Raw genomic sequence first — 15,560 nt, 5'->3', positions numbered from 1 at the left:
CATTAAAACAGGAAAAAGAGTGTTTGTGTCTCACAAATATTTCAGATGTTGATTAATGGAAGATTTTCATTTTCTCAGCAGATGTTTTATGGAAATTCTATCTTACCAATAAATACTGTGGTGGTACAGTGTTACAGTGATGTATGAGATGCTAATGCCATGGCACTGATATATTATGAAGGATTCACATAATCAAATACAATGGTATTTGCATACAGGGCAGGCTGGCAAACAAATTGAATTGTTTGTTTTTTGTCGGGTTATTTTTAAAAAAAATTTGATGATGAATAATGATAGTTGATGTTTGAGATTTATATATGTGACAGTACCAAATTCTTATATGATGATAATTGCTGAAGCTTTTATCACTCTATATTGTATCATCCAGGTGTTTAATTTAGTTACCAAAAAGTGATGTCGTCCTAACAGGTTTAATAACTTTTCTTAAAACAAAAATAATATTTAAATACAATAGACAATACACAAATTTTTTTTAAAGTAAAGACATACTTCAAACAGATTTAAGAGCAAAAGAACTATAGAGGACAATAGGTAACACCATTACAGCACGGTTCCATTAGTTAACATTAGTTAATGCATTAACTAACAATGAGAAATTTGTGTTACAGTAGTTATTATTCTTTCTTAATATTAGTTAATAAAAATACCACTGTTTTTTTTCAGTTCAGGTACATTAAATATAATATTACCAGATACGACTTTTGATTTTAATTATGTGTTAGTAAATGTTGAAATTAACACGAACTATAAGATTAATAAGTGATTGAAAAGTATTTTCATTGTTAGTTCATGTTAACTAATGAATGCACTAATGTTAACAATAGTAAAGTGTTACAAAACAATAATAAGGAATCAGAACTTGTCAAAATGTTAAGTCTTCAAGTATTAAGTATTTGGTGCTGATTAACACCATAGTGAATACAAAAATATGAATGGTTTGAACAAAATCATTGTAAATATATTATGACTATTCAATAGGCTATTATTTGAGAATTCCCTACACTAAAAGTACCCCCCATCCCGAGTAATTTCACCCTTTTTCTCTCTCAGTTTAATTTTTCTTGCGGGAACGTTCATAAGGATACTGAGAATGTGTCATAAAAGCTGTACATTTCACATGAGCTGTGGCCATCTGCTCTTCTGTGTGTGTGTATTATCATTTCACTGGGTCTGAGTGGAGACAAACCAACATTACAAAGCTTCGCATCACCTTCTCGTATCTTCTACAGATCTGATAGATCTGCTACAGATCTCCATGTACATCTGAGTAAATTCTCTTTTGTTTTGGTCTTTCGATCCCGGCTGCTTTGGGGGGCGACTCTTGAGCCAACACAAACACTCACACTGTCTGTCAACAAACTGATGAAGCTGTCGTTCAGACTGCACTTCCCATCACTCCCACTCACAGCTGTCCTGATCAGAAGTATTCACATGGGTAACACTTTATTTCGATGGTCTACTTTAGACATTCTACTAACTATAAGAAACTCAGGTATTTAGGATTAGTGGTTAGGTAGTTAGGTACTATAAACGTTTAGTTTCTCAGGGGAACGCAAAACATTTGCGAGAGAAGGCAAAAGCACTGACTTATTATTTTTTCTACCACCACCATGTCCATTTAGGGGCTCCATACAGTCTACTGGCATTCTACTAAGCAAGTACATGTCAACTTATAGAAATTATACAACAAAAATGACAAAAATCACATTACAAAAATACTAAAATGGAAGCTGAAATTATACAAATTAAATCAATGAATTAATACTATAAAACAATATAAATACTACTAAATAAAGGCCTATGCCCAGCTCTTCCTCGGCTAGAGCTTGAGTCAGATCTCATGGATGGTTGGCCTCCTCTCAGGTGTGATTATTGCAGTGACAACCGGCCGAAACTGTAGCTAATTCTCTTAGCGTCTGATTAGCTAAGAGAGAAAAACAAAGCTAATGGGGTCGAAATCAGGCAGAAAATTACCTTCCTTTTCTCCCCCACTGCCTCTGTTACACACGAGGAAAGGTATTTTAATGGCTTTGATGATGGGAGGAAAATAAAACGTTCCAAGAGATTTGATTTACATTGCTCAGGTTTAATCAGCTGTCTTTCTTTTCTGATTTCCAGAGGCCCATGGGGTTTATTTACGCTTATTTATTGAGCGTTATGTTCACTGTTAAATCAAGGTGTCCGCTGAGGTGTTTTCAGAGGATTACAGTGATAATATAAAGGTATTGTTCACCCAAAGGTTTACTCAGGGCTAGGGCTAGTAATTGCCAATATGACAAAATAAGCACTGGAAAAGTAGTCCTTATGACTTTTGCACTGTTTTGAAGTCATATGATAGCTTTGTCATATGGACCATTTTTATGAAGCTGTGTTTATGAAATGTAAGTAGTATGGTTGTGGGTTTGATTCCTCAGAAATATATACTGATTAAATCAGTAGTTCTCAGCCAGGGGGCCTCAAAAAACTTCCAAGGGGGCCTGAAAATGACAAAGCAAAAATATAGCTTCAAATATTGTTGTGGACAATGGGGGAAGGGGGACTTCAAAAAGGTTGAGGTCCACTGGATTAAATGTGTATGTTGAATATGCTGCAAGTGGAAATGATGTAATAAACTCATGTGTTTTCTTACAGACTGTGTGGTTACCCTCCCTTTTATGACGAGAATGACTCCAAACTCTTTGAGCAGATCCTGAAAGCGGACTATGAGTTTGATGCACCGTACTGGGATGATATTTCTGATTCAGGTATATTCATTCCGACACGTGTAGAAGAGAACTACATCATGCTTACGGTCTGGTTTATAGGCGTTTAATCTATAACACACTCAGTAATCCCACATGCTGCCAGTAAGAGTGGAAAAATGTTTTAGAGGAAACTGGAATTCGGTAATCGCTACAGGCTCTAGCTAGATGAAATTCTTCCAAGCTATGAATCAGGGAACAATGAATGAATCCAAATGGTGTTGTCAGTGCTTCCACTGATAAACTCAAAGTCTCAGTTTTATCTCACCAACAGGAAGAATGTGGCACACTGTAGATTCACTACATGAGACCATATCTGATGCCTTGAAATGTCAATATAGTTTAATCGTTCTAAGCTGCTGTGCATGTATGTTTTGTGTGTTTTTTAATGTTTATGTTTAAATGTACAGCAAAAGACTTCATCAGTTGTTTGATGGAAAAGGATCCCTCAAAGCGATACACATGTGATCAGGCCCTTCGACATCCCTGGTGAGTCTAGTGAGGTCCTGATCTATAAATAATCTATAATATTTTACCATTAAAACTCCTTTTTATAATGAACCAATACTATTAAATAAAATAATAATATAATAATCATTTAGAGGGAAACTAACAATAATTTAGTAATATTTTTTTAATAAATAATTTCAGTGAATTAAAATAAATTAATTTGTTAATGATAGTAATAATATCTTACCATTAAAACTCCTCTTTTTTAATAAAGCAATAATTTTAAATTAAATTTTTATTATAATTGATAATAATAATAACCAGTTCATAAAATAGTACATTAGCATAACTGTAGGTGAAATAGTCGCATGATGCGAAAAAAGAAGCATTTAATAAAGATAATTTTGTACCAGTAACAAGTAGAACTCTTTGTGATTATTTTGTTGGACTGTCATTCGGGTCTAAGACACTTGAACTGTACCAGACCAATTAAACTGTGACCTCATAAACTGCATTTAGAGACTGAGTTTTATTTCACTTTATTAGTGCAACGTTTCATTCGTATTAGGTGGAGACGCTATCTGCGTCAGCCGGGGATTGAATGTGTGTTCTGAGTATCAGGCTGAATTCTGTCTCTCTATTATCATGCACCAAGATCTCTCTCAAGGGCAAGAGGAAAGCTACTGAATAAACGCTAGCCAATTAAGACACTGCGCCTAATCTCGCATTATGTATTCCGAAGCGCTAATCGGCAATTAGGACATCCTCTACAGGCACCGTTAACAACCCTTTACCGAACACAGGATTTTGAAAATGGAAGGATTGAAAACCATAGGGAATTTACACACTTTGTAGTAAATCAAAGTGCTTCTCGAGAGGAGAGATGAGAGGAGACCAGAGGACATCATTGTTGGTGAAGAAAGTTGCCAAGTTTTGACTTGAGAGAGAGAGAGAGGGAGAAAGAGAGAGAGAGAGAGGGAGAAAGAGAGAGAGAGAGAGGGAGAAAGAGAGAGAGAGAGAGAGAGAGAGAGAGAATTTAAATACACTGTCAATTTGCTTTCCAGGATCGCAGGAGACACCGCGCTCTGCAAGAACATCCATGAGTCCGTCAGTCGACAAATGCGCAAAAACTTTGCAAAAAGCAAATGGAGAGTGAGTACAAGTGACCTTGTAAATAAGACCAGAAACACACTTTATGCAAGTATAGTCTGTGAACACATATTGAAACCGAAATGTCATCTTGTGTAGCTGGAAGTATTTGGTTGGAGTGCTGTACAGTTTGGGCCCAAGAGTCAGTCTGTGAGAATTGTCTGTTTCACTTGTCATTGTCCATGAGTTCTCGTCTCTCCACATAACAGCAAGCCTTCAACGCCACGGCTGTGGTTCGCCACATGAGGAGACTGCAGTTGGGCAGTAGTATGGGGAGCAGCATGGACCAATCGAGCTCCGCCAACCAGAACCGCACAGCGAACGCAAGCCAGACTCCAACTCTACCGCCCAACACTACACCAAACTCCACTCCGGCACTTACCCAAAACCACAAACCTGCTGCCAACCCAAACGCCGTTCTTATTAACGATATGGCCACAGGAAACACCTCTATACCACGCAAAGACTGTAAGTATCTTTTTTTTTTTTTTTTTGCATATACATAGTTAATGCTGTCATGTAGATTAATCACACCTAAAATAAAAGTTTGTAAATATACTGTATATGTGTGTATACATATTCATACATGCATGTATATTGTATATACACACTATATACATATATATATATATACACACACAAACTTTTATCTTAGATGCTGTGGGATTACAAATTATAGAATCTGTTTAAGATCTTCTGATCTTATGTTCTTAAATAACATTAAAAACTAAGGTAGAGAAGATTGAAGATTGTGTGTGTGTGTGTGTATATATATATATGTACACTGTATATGAATACACACACACACATATATATTTACAAACTTTTATGTTAGATGCAATTGCTCGCGATTAATTGATTTGACAGCACTAGTATTTGCCTTTTTGCACTTCAACAATGGCTGTCAAAAAAACACGTTTAAGGCATTTCAGACGTACATAAGAATTAAGATATAGAATAGCATCTAGAAAAATATTGACCTAGATATATTTATAGCTATAATTGCCTAGCCCTACTTTCTATATTAAATGTATCAGTTTCCATGCATGCACTTCTAAGCAGTGAATTTGCATTTGTAGGTACGGCCCCTCCCCACGCTTCCTGTTCTCTAGCATCAGCTGCTTCCTCCTCTTCCTCGGGGGCGGAGCCCTGCAGGCCCCTCCCTCCCTCCGTTGCGTCGGTGACCACAGTGCTAACTGGGACCAAGTGACGCCAGGTTCTGCGGGGAGAGAGCTGGGAGGCCACTGCCCTGTGAGTCCTGCCCCTCAGCCCACTCCCCGCCCTGCCGTCCAGTAAGGCAGAGGACTGACCCATCGCCATAGCATCACTGCGCGCGCCTAATGCACTCCTGCCATTTAACCTCCAGGCCACTAGAGGGTGCAATGCATGCAGTGGCAGGAGACAGAGATTTCCAGCAGATGGCTTCCATTTTGAGAAGTGAATTCGTGCGGCTGGACAGAACTGTGATGTCTTTGCTATGAATATGATACGAACCTCGCCAGCCATGTTACCTTTGGGGGAAAAAATGAGTGAAAGAGTCAAAAAGAGCGCAGAGGTTCAGGTGCGAAAGTGTGTGCATGATCGTGTCCGCCCTTATAAGAGGACGGCGCCAATGTCAAACAATTCTTCTTACTATATTGTAACATGTCTAGCTCTTCCCTCTTTCCCTCTTTTCCCTTTTTTCCCTTTTTACTTTATCTACTCACGATTTCCTGTATTCCTTCTTAGCTACCATTCTGATCTTTCGTGGGTTTTTCACTGATGTGTCATGCTGACCTGCAGAAGTGCTTTTAATATCACGTCAAGACTGTTTTGCGACATTTTCTGAGTCAAGACATCTGTTTGCACATAAGAGAGAATATTTACTGGCGCTTTACAGTGTTTTTACAAGAGCTAGGCTGGGAGATTATCGATTTGAGACCTCACAGTTGGGTTTTAGCATCACGAAGTTCAAGATATCTGATAAAACATGCAAAATGTTTGATTGTTATCTTACTTAACTGGACTTTTTTTTTTAAACGCAGAGAAAAAGCAGCTTGTTCCTGTTTCTATCTACTTTGAATACACACACAGTGTTAGGTACTGAATATAGTATAACTGTTACTCAACACAAACACACACAAATCTCCCAAAAAGCCATGGCAGCGTCTTTCTACGCCCAGTGTACGAGTTCTCAGGGAATTCCGCAGCTGCACTGGGCATCAAAGTGATGGGATCTTTACTAAACGCCTCCAGGGTTTGAGCTTGTCTCATCCAGCCAGAATAATGTCAGAAATGTAGTTTAGGATGATAGACAGCTGTTTAACTCGTGCATACGATTGTATGACAATTTGACCATGCGATAAAACTGACATGTTATGCTACATTTATGCTGTATCAGAATTAGCCTACTGCAATTAAAACATTTTCAAATTCCTAATAGAGTGCAACAGCCGGGTACCGGATGTACCCGGATTTTTTCCATAGGGGAATAGATTTTTAATGGTAAATTACTAAAGCCTTTAAAGACCTAATGTGAGCTACAAGGTTGTTAATGCTATATGCTTTTGTTGAAGCCTTCAGTCTTTATTATATTTCTACTTCATTTTTAAATAATCATGTTTAACAGTGGAATTCCTGGTTTAAAACTACATTACCCATGATCCTAAAAAAAACTACATTCACATGAATGACATACTCAGACAATAATTGAGTGCATATTTTGTAATAAACGTAAAATATGTTGTTTCTATATACACAATCAACATCTTCATATCAATCATTTTATATTTAGCTGTTGTTTTTACTTTGATTGTCATTTGCAATGATTCATGGTAGTTTGTAGATTTGTAGTTCTTTATCTGAGACAGCCTTGAACTTTTTTTTTCCTCAACTCTTTTTTTGCTTATTTTTGTACGTTTTTAATGTTGTGATTGACCTTGTAACTGGTTGGTTTGGCTCATGGCTTATAACTATTAAATTAAAATCCCTATGAAAAAAATTAAAAAGACTGCATGCACTGTTGCACTCTATTACACATTAGAAACAAGTTAAAAGCGAGACCAATTTTTTTTTTGTCCAACAAATGATAGACAGGGAGTGTTTTGGAAACCCGTTTGAAACCAGTCACTATTTTTGCAACGTTTTGTAATGGAAGTGGTGTAGAAACTTCACTTTTAAAGGCAGTTTTGTTTAGATACTGCAAATATTTCTAGTTAATATGTCATTTTATCATAGACAGTCTATCATGGTGTGCTTTCTTTGCGCTTCCTGAATTCGCAAGAGGTGAATTAAGGTGGCTATGAAGTATTTTGCCTTCATCAACAACAAAGTCAAGCATATATCCATTTGGTGTAATGACAGGTTCATTTTTTTTAATCATTTTTAGATCGGTAATTCTGAGACAGTATTAACGCAGCATTACTTTAATGGAATAGTAGCCAACAAGGACTTTCCAGTGTGATTCAAAGTGGCTTTATTTCTAGTATTGGTTTAAGGGCTAAGTTAAGGTTTTTACACTTCCTTATTGATGGGTGAGGGGTGTTCTGTCCTCTGCTATTATGTCCTGTCGGGTTTTTAAAGTGACTGATGTCTTCTTTGCCCTTTAATGCTTGCTAATATCACAGGAGGGAACCAAGATTTAGGAGTTTGTGACATTTTCCAAAGTGCCATTGAATATCTTCATGCATTTGACAATTAGTTTGGTCCTGAATGTTTGTTTCAGTGTGGGCGGCACCTCACCATGAGCTAATGGGTTTATTTTTCAGTCAGGTCATGCATGCGCCATTTTGTCTTCATTTTCACACCCGAGAGGAGCTTGTAATCTCACAGAGAGAAGCTTTCCACAAAATAACTGGGGCAAAGTTACTGCAAGGTTTTGTATGTCACAAAAGCTATTTTCTTTGAGGTGAACCATACTGCACATTTCTGTTAAAACATTCAGCCTTTTATGGTCTAAGAATGAGGTGTTCGAAAAGTAACGGTTGTTTAAATGAATGTTAAACTCTTTTGACAGTATCTGTGGCATAATGTCGATTACCACAGGAAATAATTTCAATTTGTCCCTTAGTTTCTAATAGTAAAAGTCTATGGAAAGGAATCACAAACGGATTAAAAGACGAAATTTGAAGGTCATATTTTTGTTCAAGCATTTCTATTCATTTTCCTGAGCAAATATGTGTTATTTGAGATTTTAGCTGTGGGACGACTGTTCTGGACTTCTAGTTTGGTGTTGCTTACATATTTACAGTGAGTTGTGTCATGTAAACAGTACCTTTTTGGTATCCTTGTGCATTTTGTATGATTTAGGGTTTGAAATTGGATGTAACTTTGTTCAAACAAGGTTAGTAAGCAATTTTGTTTGACCAGTCTTAAAAATTATATTACTGTTCTCTAAAAACACTTATTTTGGTGCAATTTCTTGCGCTTGTAGACTTTTCTTGTGTGTAGCTACATTACTGTAAATGTCATTTTTGCTTGTTTCTATGAACTGAGGGACAATTAGAAATGATTTTCTGTGGTAAAACGGCAACATCTTTGGACTAAGTGTTCATGTACTCTGTGTTTGTGAATGTCACCTTCTTCTGTGTGTATTTATGGGTGTAAAATGCAGGAAATTTGTCCGATATGCTGGTTTTGAATTTTTTAAACCCTCAATAGGATATGCAGAAAAAGTATAAACCAAAACGTTGGGATCTTTTGAATGAAGATAAATATATACAGTTACTGCCACTACTCCAAGCCAAACATAAATGCATTTAAATATAGTATAACAGTTAGGTATATGAATTCATTTTAACATTAAATTCAGTAAATACATGCACACACATGTGCCATGGCTCACACACACACACATCCTGATCAGTCAATGAGTGCAATGAAGGACAGAGAGGAAGTCAAAAACTGTCTGTATACGTGACGTTTCAGTTAAATTAGATTATAGCATCACTGTTGTCTGTCTGTGCCCAGAGCAAATCACTCTGTGTGTCCGAAGGTTTTGTAAATAGACTGTGATTGTGACGTGTCTCATGTTGTCCCTGAGAAGATGTTCGTGTGTGTCTCTCATCTCGTTCTCTAAATACTGCCTTTCTCTGCAGCTTTCGGCCACACACTGACTGTAATACACAGATGTATATTCACAAACTCGTGTCTCTTGCTGTATGTTGTTCCGATAAAATCATGTTTCTATTGTACAAACTTCAGTCTGTGCACTTCACACGAGCAACATGGTAAATATTTAACGATGATCGGTTGTGATGCAATCTTTTCCCAACATTTTCTTTTCTTTTTTCTTCTTTCTTTTTTACCAACTCAGGCGTCACTTTTGCCTCTTACGATGAAAAAGCTGTGACTGACAAGTGTCTGTGCTACCCAGTGACTGTGCAGTTTTAAACTTGTCCCTTGAATGTCAACTTATTTGCAAACTAAGAAAGAAAATACATTGCAACTGCATCGAATGATTTTATAAACAATTGCAAGCATGTTAAATGCGCTTTCCGATTCAACCAATTGTTTGCGTATTTTCAAAAGTCCTCACCATGTAACTATATGTATGAAGAAATATGTCTGTATCTATATGAATATATATTTAAAAAATTGCAACTCTGGCAATGCAGGCCTTGTGATCTCTGCATCTCTGACACAACCTGTCCAAAATAAAAGTTACCCAGTGAAATGTGAATTATATACTCATATGCATGTGACAATGATGATCATATTTTGCGAGTGGCATACGAATACTAACTTTACTGTGACGTGATCTTCTGTTGATATGGGGCTTGTATATCCAATGCCTTTGACAATCATCTGCACATATCAGAGTTTATATTCCATGCTGTAAAGCAATGGGGAATGAATGATTGTTTTTTTCCTTTCTTTTTTTCTTTCTTTCCTTTTTCCTTAAATAAATCCTGAATGATCATGATATGTCTTTTATGGCTCAATAAGATTCAAGGATCTCTATTTGCATGTCTGCATTCAGCTTTTGAACACTGTGTTTTCTGTCATTAGTTTGGTTTGGATCGCTTTCATTAGCGGTCAGTCAGGCTGGACGTGGCCGGTCTCCCACCAGCACATCTTCAGGCGCTGCCTCCTGCTACTGACTCAAAACAGACTGGCAAGAGACCATGTGAATATCATCCAGCCATGCATGACCGCTTACGACCCCAGGCATCTGTGCATGTGTCTGGCCAACATGTTTGACATTAGCTCTGTCCAGGAGGCCATATTGAAAATGAAGCTTGCCAAGCGACTCAATAGATAGATAGAGTGATCCAGGAGAAAGCTATCCTTGCAATCGGGCACTGGTACATTTACTGCAGTATTCAATCAAAACAACTGGATAAAACAGACAGATAAGATAAACACAAACAAACTTCACTATGTCTTACAGGCTATATTTAGTAACAGCTCTGAACGAGTCACTGACTGAGCGAATTTGATTCAAACAGCAATGTGTGAATCATTTTGAATAATGAATAATTTTGGATTTGAAAGAACCGGTTCATGAGTCATTAGTTTCATAGTCGGACATTTTCGTGTTCATGTTCTTTGCAGAAGCACTGACACGCGCTACCGCCACCTCACGAGTTTTCTGACGATTGTTTACTGACTGATAAACGCTTGATTATCTTAATAAATATGCTATATAAGGGATATATATCTAACCTATAGTAAAAAAAAATAATAATCTGAAAATATGTTAAAATAAATAAATAAAAACCTAGCGTGTAGTTACGACATCTACCAGCAGGGGCTAACATGCTAATCAGTTAAATTCTGACCCCTTTACTACTTAATGGGCAGTTAGGTTTTGCATTTCTATCTATCTCATGTGATGGAAAAGTTATTGAGTTCGGGTTTTTCCTTAATTTTCTTTTATGCATTTATAAATTCCAATCCAAGTCCAATCAATCAACTGTCTCTGTTCTGTTGATGTGGAAACTGAAACTGCAGAAACCAAATTTCATTTTACAGACCAACATCCCAAACCTCTTAAAATAGATGCTGAGATTTCCCCGGAGGAAAGCACACATTGTTTTTCCTCTCACGCCGCTGCAGGGATCAGCAGAGTTTCTCTGTCATTATCCTCTTAGAATAAATGACTTTTAACTGCATCGCCCCGAGAGCCCATGTCTGTGTGCTCAGCAACACGTAACCAAACAAACTTAAAGGTGGGAAATTATGAGTCATGCTAATGCTATAGTTTGGAAAGACACAAAAATGTTCATCTTTTAGTTTGAAACAGGGGCATTCCAGCAGATGCTGGGGGTACAAATGGGTTAACTTTCCCAGAATAGTGGCACACACAAAAGAAAACAGAGAGATAAGTATTTTAAGTGCACTCTCTCTCTCTCTCTCCCCCCCACCCCACACACACCCACACACACGTCTACAAAAGAGATCTCACAGATCCAGAAGGTGATTTAAAATAAAAACCTGAGCCATTAGATGGCATCTCTGGCTCTTTGTTTGAGGTTTAGCACAACAATCAGTTATTTCCCCCACCAATGAGTTCACACGCACACACATCTAGTCATGCAAAAATCAACTAGACTGCAGTGCAATTGATCTCAAACAGCTCACATTAAAAGTATAACAAAACGAATCAACCGGAAAGGACTGAATATAATGCAAACTGTGATCAGTCGGATCAAAAACACCTCAGCACACAACATATTATGAAGTCATCTTCACTCACCAATGAAGTTCACTTGAAATGAAGAGATGTCCAACAGTCTTTCTTTTGAGCAAATTGTCAGTCATGTTTTCAGATCTGCCAGTTTATGAAGGAATTCATTTTCAATTGAAAGCATGGGTGTGTAAATGAAATCAGCCGGTGGCCATCTTGGCAACACCCCCAACATTCGTTATTATGTAGTACAGCTGCTACCTGCTATCTATCTGAAATGTCCAACACAATTGGCCAAGCATGTATCAAATAAGAAATACAATCTGACAGCAGTATAAAACTTTTTATTTACAATCTGGCTCAAGAACAGTTACTGATATGTTGCATGGCGTTCTCCACTTCCCATGCTGAGAAAAGTTACTTCTTGTAAAACACAATTTCTGTCTTCTTTAAGGGTTGCAAAACAAATCTAGTTTGTGGGAATTTTTTTTCTTGTTAAAATGAATTGACGTTGCCATTTTGCAACACAGTGCGTTCTAATGTACAGACGCTATCAGCCATAATCATGTGACCAAAGCCTTAACACATCTTTAGTTAGTCTATTTCTCTGGTTCTTAACTTCACAGTCAGCGTACATCATCAGCTCCTGCTATCAACCTCTGGCCTCTTAGTTCCTGCTATTTGATCACATCTGCAGCTCAAAGACTTTGATAACAGACACAGACTGTGTTGAAAGTGGACAAATGTCAATCTGGTCAATTTTGTATTGGGATCAGCTGGGGTTAATGTTTATCTGAGGACTGTGTTTGCTTGGGTTGGAGTGAGATTGAACCGTCTTAGATCTATACGTTCACCACTGTCAGCATGCTGATATACCGTTGTGGTAATGTTTTGTGTATTTGCAGTTGAAAGACTCCTGCAAAGTTCAATATTAGTTCACAATGATTCATTTTTGTTGATTTAGAGAGCCTACAACTATCTGGGTTCAAGAACTGGTGAAATCAAGGCTACCGTCTACTTAATGTGTGTTCAAAAGAGAGGATGTACACTCTCTAAAGCTGCCACATGTCATATGAGTCTGCTGGGTGTCTGTCATATGGAATAAGAGAAATGTTTAAGATTTGGGCTGTTTTTAACATTTCTTTTTACAGCATGATGCATGCAGAAATGTCAACAAAATGTCCCCACAAAGATGGCATTATCTGAAATCCTTGTCCTTGTGGGGACATTTTTTGGAAAACAGCTTATAAATCATACTAAGTGATGTTTTTTGAAAATGCAGAAAGTTTCTCAGAAGTGAACTCAGACACATGTTAAACACATTCTCTCTCCCTTTCCTCCACTCTGTATCTCAATCGGCTCAGCAGATGAAAGGAGACAGTGAGTGAGGGTTTGCTGAGAAGCCGTCACTGGATCGTCTGCTTGATAACCGAACCTGTGATGCATTACTATCAGCCTCAGAAAGGAAGAATCAGATGTAATGTAATTCAGTGCAATCACAGTATCTGATTCTGTGCGTGTTCTCACACTTACCTCTGATGTAACTGTGAAGTGTGTGTGTGTGTGTGTGTGTGTGTGTGTAGTATTAACCATTCAGGACCTCTATATTTGCCTTTTTAGTTTTTTTTGTTTATTGGAATATCACCTAGTTTGAAAATGAGAGTCTGATTTAAATTTTGAGTTGATAATTTTTATTTTATTTTGATCTTCACTTTAAGACAAACATTTTATTAAAAGTATATTTGAATTATTGTAAATGTATCAAAATTACCACTGTTTCTTGAAGAGGGCAAATTAGCTCCGCCCCCCTCTAAACACGTTTGCTTTTCATACATATATCAGTGTTTCCCCTAGAAATTTTTCCAGCAGCGGTGCTGTTGTGTGCCCGAGGTTGTTACCAAGCCGCGCGTGGTGGGGTCCGGTGGCATGCACCCTGTAAGATTAAATTATTATATTTAAAAATAACCCCTTAAACCATGACTTCTGGCAAGTTTTGTGGATAGAAATGGACATTTTGAGAAAAACAAATATGACATGCCATCAACTGATTCAAGGCATGATTATTGCAGCAGCACGTACCTTGAACTGCAGTCACAAACAGAAACCTTCATTTTATAATTTTAGACAGGATTGTTCATGTTTTCTTTTGTGTTCATTTTCAGCTTGTTAGAAATTGTTTAGGGGAAAAATGAAACGGCACAACCCAGAAAAAGATTATTTACAATTTATTGAAAATTTTATCTTAATGGGAAAGGCCACACCCAATCTGTGAGCACTTAATTTTTCTGGCCTTTACATAGAAGATCTCTAAGGCTCTTTGGTAATTGAATGATATTGTGGGGGTATTTTTTGTTTTTGCAAGAAGTCTTATGCTCATCTAGCCTGCATTTATTTAATCAAAAATACAGAAAAAACAGTAGCCTAATATAGTGAAATATTATTACATGATGTTCTTTTTAACTTTTTATTAATCAAAGAATCTTAAAAAAAAAAAAAAAAAGAGCATCACGTATCATCATATTAGAATGATTTCTGAAGGACACCAACAAATTTAGTAGACTCATCTGAAAAATTAAATATGATTTAACGTTAACTATCAGGACTATGAGCTGTAGGTGATACTTCCTCGTCCTCATGGAGAGCGCAGTTCGTACCGCTTTCTCCTTTCCACAAGCGCTTGCTCTCCCGTGGCGTCTGTCGTCGCTATACAAACATGAACAGAGGCGCGCTTGAAAAAACGACCGCGCCGGCCGCATTTGAAATTTGCACGCGCAAAAAAACGTGCTATGTGAACGGCCCCTTATGGCAACGTGACATTAGTCTAATCGAAAATATTTCCATGTGTGGCTCTTTCCTCCTTGTTAACAAGGGGATTCAGAGCCACCGCATGCAGCGCCGGCGGTCGCCATGACAGTGTTTTAGGTGTGTAAGTGAATGTCGTGATATTGCTGATCATGGAAAGATTTTGCAGCGGCGCTGAAAATCCAGCGGCGGCGCTGCGCCGCTGCTGAATACATTGTAGGGGAAACACTGTATATATATATTATACTCATAAGTATACTCATTCATCCATCTGCACAATCCAATATCAACTGTCTCAGACTTCACAGAAGTATGAGCTAATTGACCCTTCGCTAAGCCACGCCTGAAAACCGCCACTGGCCAATCGTGTCTTAGCAACCGTAACTAGGCGCGGGAGGTCTGGCAAGCTTTCCAGCGAGGGAAACATGCCGAAGCGTTGTGCGTATGGATTGTGCAAATCTGATACCCGGTATCCTAAAAGTTTGGACGGGGAGTGGAATTTTTTTCCTTCCTGAAAATCTAAAAGCCAAGAGGAGAAATTATGTGCGTGGATCAGCAGTGTGGGAGACCCCATTCACAACTAAATGTCGACAGGATTAACCAAAACACATATTCCTTGGAAGTTGGAAATAATTATGGTTCTTTGTTCATAATGCATATATTTTAACGTACAATAAGACGTTTAAAGACAAGACGGAGTCTCACTGACATACTTTAAAATATATTTCAGCATTTTGTTAATCGACGGCCTAACGTTGCTGTTACCCCTGACTGAGTAACTTTAACCC

The 15,560-nt window shown here is 37.7% G+C and overlaps 1 protein-coding gene across 1 annotated transcript in view; it reads left to right on the top strand.

Moving 5' to 3' along the window:
- Positions 1-10,263, top strand: part of camk1da (calcium/calmodulin-dependent protein kinase 1Da) — a 54,171-nt gene extending 43,908 nt beyond the window's left edge. Inside the window, exons 7-11 of the mRNA XM_077234951.1 lie at positions 2,653-2,765; positions 3,173-3,251; positions 4,277-4,364; positions 4,571-4,829; positions 5,441-10,263. Of these exons, the coding sequence (XP_077091066.1) occupies positions 2,653-2,765; positions 3,173-3,251; positions 4,277-4,364; positions 4,571-4,829; positions 5,441-5,571 (670 nt within the window). The 3' untranslated portion in view covers positions 5,572-10,263. The remainder of the gene's footprint in view (positions 1-2,652; positions 2,766-3,172; positions 3,252-4,276; positions 4,365-4,570; positions 4,830-5,440) is intronic.
- Positions 10,264-15,560: the final 5,297 nt, after the last annotated feature.

The sequence above is a fragment of the Siphateles boraxobius genome, unplaced genomic scaffold, assembly GCF_051911475.1.
Source record: "Siphateles boraxobius isolate OS27281-9 unplaced genomic scaffold, OSU_SipBor_1 19, whole genome shotgun sequence".
NCBI classification, from domain to species: Eukaryota; Metazoa; Chordata; class Actinopteri; order Cypriniformes; family Leuciscidae; genus Siphateles; species Siphateles boraxobius.
This window is presented reverse-complemented; position numbering and strand designations above follow the sequence as displayed.